Source organism: Nicotiana attenuata, chromosome 11, assembly GCF_001879085.1.
Source record: "Nicotiana attenuata strain UT chromosome 11, NIATTr2, whole genome shotgun sequence".
Classification (NCBI taxonomy): domain Eukaryota; kingdom Viridiplantae; phylum Streptophyta; class Magnoliopsida; order Solanales; family Solanaceae; genus Nicotiana; species Nicotiana attenuata.
The window spans coordinates 52,960,560-52,968,088 of NC_031999.1; the positions used below are offsets into that span (position 1 = coordinate 52,960,560).

The following is a 7,529-nucleotide window of genomic DNA, read 5'->3' on the forward strand; positions in this document are numbered from 1 at the left end:
CCTGCGCGTGATCCGGAGTTCGTAGTGCACTCTTTGACTTTCTTTTTCGTTTCCCTTTTATATGGCTTGCCCTTTTGTTCTTAACTTTGCCGTTTTCTCTTTCTTCAATTCATTTAGTTCATCATGGCACAAAAAGAAGGTATTATATAGTATATAATATAGAAGGTATTACATAAATATGAAGGTTTATATAATACCAAGGGCATAATAGACTTTTCAAGTACAAATATGACTTTTGTGATATCTAGAGCAAAGTAAAGTGATTTTTGTGTAACAAAAGAAAGAAAAGTGACTTTTGTGTAACGAACACAAAGTTGAATTATTTTAATGTAACAAAAAAAAAGAAAAGTAACTTTTGGATAACAAACACAAAAGTTCAATGACCATGGATAAAATTACTCCCGTGACAAGTCCAGCTTTCACAATCCCAAATAGGGTTAGTCTTCTTGACCCTCCACCGACTGCACGATACATCCAGATCTACATGAAAGAACCAGTTTTTAGACACTAAATGTAGAAAGAGCAAGTGGCATTCAATCAATAGGTTCCAGCTCAATGAAAGAAAGTTCAAAATTGGAACAAAAACAGCATATTTAAGTTACGTTGTTTTTTCTACTCATGCATCGACACATTGCATTCTGCGGTCCCATTTAAGAGGATATAGTTTCAATACTGACCACCCTTTGTCGAAAAATTGCGCTGTGTATATATGTAAAATATTACGTTTCAGAGGTATATAACACATATATTGAACATCCTTTGTCGGGAATTTTTTTTCACTTCTTTCAAATTTGAATACCCTTAGAAAAATTTCTAGCTTCGCCAGTTAATACTAAAAGCAAGTAGCTGCACTAACAGCTAAAAATGATTAAAGCCTTTGGATTAAGACGACTGACTCAATTTAAGCCAGACCACAGATGGATTTGGATAATCTAATCAATACCCCTATAAATCTCATCCCATTTGTGTTTTTTAAGGCATACAATCCATCTTAAATATTCCCAAAGTTACTTTCTGTACAGGTAAAAAATTATTATGCACAGTATGTTTCTTTTATAAAGCATTTATTCCACAAAACAAGCACTCCAGAATGGGTTACAAGCATACAATAAATGCTCTCTCTCCATGAACTAAGCTATACCTATTTAGACCAGAGTATGAGAATGTAAAACATTCCTACTTACTAGTTACTACAAACAACTGAGCAACTTTACCTCGAAAACAACAAGACCAAAGTTTCATGTTCGGTTCTGAAATAGAGACATTAAAAATGATGAATCGACATCGACTATAACCCCTAGCCTTCCAAGCTAACGATGCGGGTTCGATTTCCGCTACCCGCTCTATATCTATTTATTCTAAATATTTTAATCTATTCATTAAATGAAATTTAGTTTATTAGAATTAGTACATCATTGAATATACAATTCCCAAAATTCTCTCACAACCCATTCTTTCTGTGTTTTTTCAAACAAAAAGTAAAAAAAAACAGAATGAAAAGCGTCCATTGTCTAATGAAGCTTAATTCTTCACGTGTGAGTGAGTTGGCCCTCCAACCTCAATCTTCAGATACTCCTTGTTCTCTTTTGCGAGTCTAGTTCTAATGACATTTTTAGTTTCCAGTTTCCATGATCTTGAGAAAATTGTTTGCTTACCCCATTTGAGGCTCTCCTACGTCCTCTGTTTCCTTGCTATCAGGAATTCATCCTTCTTCTGCTCCTCATTCCTTTTCCCCTATTTTTCCTCTTTCATTGGTACTGTGGTCTGATTCATGAGATATCAGCACCATAACCCCCTTGTCCTTGTTCCTCCTCCTGGTATCATCCTTTTGACTCGCTGGAGACACCCTCTCATCTTTACAGCCACTTCCATAGCTGTTGCTCAGTGCAGTAGCAGTATTTCCACATAAATAAGGACTGTTCACATGTAATCGATCGACATTCTTAGCTTCCTTTTCCATTGAACAAAAATGGAATCTGCTTGCTTCATAAATTACCAGCTTATGCATTAACTCAGTGACCATAGTAAAAGCCAGAGCAGCTCGAGTTGAACTGTATAATTAAGGTTAAAAAGCCATTAACTAAAGGTCTTCATTCTTCACGCACAAACAAGTGAAATACAGTTTTTATAAATATTCTGCAGGAAATAAACAAGTCTCTAGCAGATAAGCCACATAGAGGGATTAGTAGATGCTTAATCAAGTTACCAACTACAATTCTATAAAGCTACAAATGCATCTCCAGCGAGATGCCTTTTGTTAACATGCACACAATCAATCACAATAATTGTGCATACGCTGTGAATCACTAAATGCAGAAAGGACATGTGTCATTCAATCAGCAGGTTCCAGCTCGATGAGGAAAAGTTCAAAATTGGAAGTTTTCAATGGCAACAAATACCGCATAATATTTAAGTTATGTGTTTTTTCCTACTCATGCATAGACACATTATATTCTGAGGTCCCATATATGAGGATATCTCATCAAGAGGATGACTGCAATGGGAAACATCTTTATATTTGCAATTAATATGAAAAGCAAGTGCGGCACTAACAGCTAAAAATGATAAAAGCCTTTCGATTAAGATGACTTGGGCAATTTAAGCCAGACCATAGATGGATAATCTAATCCACACCCCTATAAATTTCATCCGTTATGTGATTTCTTAGTCATACAACCCACCTTCTCAAACACAACTTCTACAATTCTACATAGTACTTTGAACCTTTCCCTCGAAAGTCTCTCCCAAAACCTACTAAAGAAAATGGCAAATGCTCGTATTGCTAGGTTTGTTACAGAGGTAGCACCACCAAAGTTTGTAAATGTCATGAGACACCGAGCCTCGAAGATGCTAGATACCATCAATGAGGAGGAGAGGGAAGTTGGCACAAGCGAGTCACTTTCTCGGAAGAGTCCTTCACCTTCAGCATCTTCAGCTTATTCTGCTTCATCTTCAAATGCAAAAAATTCTAAACATTTTCTCAAAGAAGTTCAGAGATCTTTTTCTGTATTTGGCAGCTGAAGTATCTACTTAGACTTGCTGAAAGTTCTTTCAATTTTCAATTTCCGGACCAGTCTACTGATTTCTAAATGTTTTCCTTCTGCAAATTTTTTCTCTTACTTAGTTACTAAGTCCTCCAAGCTTTGCGGAGATTAGATAGTATGTAACCTGTGGGAGTAAGGAAAATTCCTCCATCGAACTAGCAGTGAACTTCTATTGCTACTTCTTTAAATATTCCTAAAGTTATTTCTATACGGCAGAAGAAATTGTATGCACAGTACTTTCTGTGTTTCTTTTATAAATAAACAGCGCATTTTATTCCATAAAGCAAGCACTAAGGAAGGAATAACAAGCATATATTAGCAAGTTATAGCTCAGTGAACTCAGCTGCACCTAATTAGATCAGAATACGAGAATGTCGAAACATCCATGCTTATACAACCAATTAGCAACTTTACATCAAAAGAACCTACTGATCCGCTTTCCTGCTATATAATACTAACTGGTCTTTCTGCCCAGCGCTTCTTCCTTTTGTTATGAACCAGTGATTTCCACCCAAACAACAAGAAACCATCATTCTTAACGTGTGAGTCAGTTTACCCTCCAACTTCAATCTTCTGACCCTCTCCCCTCCTCCCTCCTCTCTCCCTACCCTTAGACTTCCTTTGATAGTCTAGTTCCCTTGCAGTTTCAGTTTTCAGTTTCCTCTGCTTCCTTTTCTCTTCTCCTTCAGTAGTCTACCCATTTTGTGGTTTATTCTCCCTTCCATAAAAAGTTCCCTCATTCTTCCCACCTCAGTTTCCTTGCTATCAGGAATTCATCATTCTTCTTCTCCTCCTTCCTTTTCCCTGATTTTAGTTCCCCCACCAGGTTCATCTTTCCTTGTTGTCTGGTTCACGAGGTATCAGCACCATAACCCCCTTGTCCTTGTTCCTTTGGCATCATCCTCTCGACAGGCTGGAGTCACCTCTCATCTTTACAGCCACTTCACAGCCGTTGTTCTGCGTCCTAGCGGCATTTCCACATAAATAAGGGATAGTTCAGATGTAATTGACTGACATTCTTAGCTTCTTCTTCCATTGAACCAATATGGATCTAATGAAATCTGGTAGCTTCATAAATTAGCAACTCACGCGTTAAGTGGCCAAAGTAAAGACAGAGAGGCTCGAGTTTAACTGTATAATTAAAATACCATCATAAAAGGTTCTTCATACAAGGCTTCCCTTCGGCCTTTTTTTTTGATAGAGTAATAATTTTATAGAAGTATACCAAAAAGAAGAAAACCTACAAAACGAGATGGTTTTCCACGAACGACGCCCATTCTTCTACACATAAAGGAACCTTATTGGTGCACCAAAAAGAAATAAGGGATAATATACTACTCCTTAACTGAACAAAATTCGTCTCTACAGCTCTCTTATTTCGTTCTTTCCAATCCACCCACATGAGAGCTAGCGGCGCAAACTTCCATGCACTTCGCCTTCTCCTACAAGTTGACTGGTGGCTTATGGTCAATGGAACTAAAAATAATCAGAGAACTCAAGATTATTTGATTTTTCATTTTCCTCTCCTTCAGCTTATCCAATACTAAAAGTTTTGCAAGAATCATTTGTCTGTCTTCACATTTTGATCAATTGTTACTAAAAGAGTGCGACTTTTTAAACATAAAGGAAGAAATTACAAGAATAGCACTAAGCCTGAACGTATTTACATTGTCTGGATGAAGATAACAGCATTAGAAAAGAGATAAAAAAAAAAGTACAACAAAGCCCCTTACAAATTACCACTGTCAAAAAGAAACATCGGAACACTTTCTTCTGTTAACCATTTTGCACGGCATCCACTAAAAAAGAACCAAGAGCAGTGGTGATAATCCATAGGCAAGCATCGAGAAACACAATCTCATAAAAAATTAAAATCACATAATAACATCGAAATGTAGATACTCACCTATGGTGTAATCATAATTTGGTTGGCAATTCAGTACTACACTGGTTAAGAAAATGGAAGTTATCCCCGCGGCAGCTTTTCACTTCTCCTTTCTGACATTTGAAGACTTCAATCTAATCTTGCTCTTCTTAAACTTTTCCGATTCAACATTCTCTCTAAGTTTCTCCAAAGCTTGAGGATAAGGAAAAAAGAGGTTAAATTAAAAAGACAGAGAATATCGGAAGAGTAATTGCAGAACCTGTGCAAATATTTATTTTCACCAAAAAGGCTAATATGAGATCTCAAGTTGTGTTCTCTTCATAATTCTCAACTACAACCACATTGACCAAACAACTACTCTCGCCGAGTACTTCCAATATGTTGAAAATGGGAAAAGAAAAATACCTGAGGTATACACAGAGTTGAGTGACTCTATAACTTCAGAAGAAACAGAATAGGTGGGGCAAGAGTCACAGTCAGCTTTTTGTAACAGCTTCTTGAACCGCTTAACCTGAAATAATTAGCATTAGAGATTCCATATTCAAACAATAAAGAATAAAGATAGGAACATTTGCTGCAAAAAGCAAAAGAAAGTTTAGTGATTTGATGTCTCAAATCAAACTCCTTCACCAAAAGTTATTATCTTGGAAACGGTTGTGAAACCTGGTGGTATATGTAGTTAATAGTCAGAGATTACATCATATTTTTTAAGTATGTTCATATATCATACTTATTATCCCAATAAATTGAACACTGAATTGCTGTGACAGTTAGGAGCACAATATGAAGACTGAAGGAGCAAACTGACAGTGGAGGACGGCTTAGCTTTTATGGTAGCTTATAAGCTTCAAGATCAGACTTCTTTTTCAATTTTGTGACCATTTGATGGTAGGGACCAGCTCAAGTAGTCATAACTCTACTGTTAGAGAATACCTCAGTTAATCCAAGATGATTTGTTGCCCCCCAACCCCCCAAAAAAAAAATCCTAATATCATGCAAAAGTTAGATTTACTGCATCAGGTAATTTACAAAAATGTCAGCTCCCTTCAGGGACGGAACTTAAAATCATTTTACAAAAATAGATCACCTTAACAACCTTCACTTCATCACCACTAAAAAACATACCTCGTCTTTGCGTAATAAAGTAAAGCAACACCCACTTTGGCCTGCTCTTGCAGTTCGACCCACCCGATGAATAAATGTTTTTATATACGCAGGCATGTCATAGTTAACGACATTTCTAACTCCTTCAACATCCATTCCACGAGTCATAGCATCAGAAGAAATAAGCACTTGCACTTGTCCTGCCCTGAAGGCGCTCAACGTCTTGCTGCACGAAAAAAGTTCGCGACATGAAATTGCAATACAGTACACTTGAGTAAACAACAAGAAATACCACAACATTCACACAGGTGTTCTTGCACGACAATATGTGTCCTAAATAAACATAGCACCACCACCTTTCTACAGGTATAAGTACAAAATAGTTTCTTTATTCTCTACTTACTTTTCTCTTTTTAGAAAAGTTTTCCACTTAATCCAATTTCCAGAGTTTAAAGCCATAATAAAATTAGGTTGTGACCGAGATAGAACAACACCAAACATGCCCTTTTTCTAAACGTATAAAGATTAACAGCTCTTAGCAGCCACTTGGATTAGGGTAGACAGGATTTCTTGTAAGATGCAGACATTCTCATATGGCAACACAAGACTGTCTCGTGATACATTTTTTTATAATGAAGATTGTCTCTGATGCATAATTTTGGGAGTAGGGAAAACTATCCCTTTTGTCACAAAAACCTAAGATTTTTACACTTCTAATATAGTACCTTGGAAACCGATTAAGCAGAATAAAACGTATAACAGTACAATAGTAAATCAAAATTGTCCAGCAACGTACGTGCTCCTTGCATGACTACCTTCAGTTAGCTTCAGTAACGTGTGTGCTCATGCAAAGCATCTTTAGTACAGCTGACTGCAAAATTGTCTAGCAAATCGACTAATGTAAAAGCTCAGAACTAAATTAAAGTTGTTATGGGAATGTATCTACAGTACCTTCTTAAAGATTGACGTTGAAGACGAGAGTACTCCTTGAACTCAATTTGCAAATTGTCGAAAAACTTAAGCAAGGTGCATAATCTATGAGTGGACTCCACAGATGATGTGAAAACAATTGATTTCTCCCCTTGCAGACTTTGAAGAAGGGAAACTAGATAAAGTGGCTTAAGCTTCGATTGGCATATCTACACAGAAGGAAGGTAAAATACCAATATCAATCATCTTCTAGTGAAGAACAGTGTCTTCAAAAGCAAAGGACGCAAAAATAGCAGCAATTCCAATGGGAGCGAAAAGTGAGGTGCACACTTTTTCAAATTGAACACATACCTGATATACATGAATATAGATAGTACTTGTAACACTAAATTGCAATTGAAATTGCTAACTTCAGCATCCAGTATCCGACAATAAAAATATTTATCCAACAGCTCAAATTAAACATTATTAAAAATGTAATTTCGAGAGGAGTCCTAACACTCAAATAGCAAAAAAAGCCCTATTCTTTATTCTTTTCCTCCCTTTTTTTTTAACTTGGGGGGGGG

At 36.6% G+C, this 7,529-nt stretch overlaps 1 protein-coding gene across 3 annotated transcripts; it reads right to left on the reverse strand.

Moving 5' to 3' along the window:
- On the reverse strand, positions 1,401–7,512 carry LOC109234536 (DEAD-box ATP-dependent RNA helicase 1-like). 3 transcript variants are annotated; one of them, XR_002069264.1, is made up of 5 exons: positions 6,985–7,512; positions 6,055–6,259; positions 5,335–5,440; positions 4,951–5,121; positions 1,401–2,051 (listed from the first exon to the last, which is right to left on the reverse strand). XR_002069264.1 is itself a non-coding variant. In XM_019400557.1 (4 exons), the coding sequence occupies exons 2-4, from the start codon at positions 6,199–6,201 to the stop codon at positions 5,030–5,032; spliced, it is 345 nt and encodes a 114-aa protein (XP_019256102.1). In that variant the 5' UTR covers positions 6,202–6,259; positions 6,985–7,512; the 3' UTR covers positions 4,679–5,029. The 3 variants fall into 3 exon arrangements, 1 of the variants encoding a protein (XP_019256102.1); XR_002069265.1 differs by lacking the exons at positions 6,055–6,259; positions 6,985–7,512 and adding an exon at positions 5,660–5,787 and having other exon boundaries at positions 1,405–2,051; XM_019400557.1 differs by lacking the exon at positions 1,401–2,051 and having other exon boundaries at positions 4,679–5,121.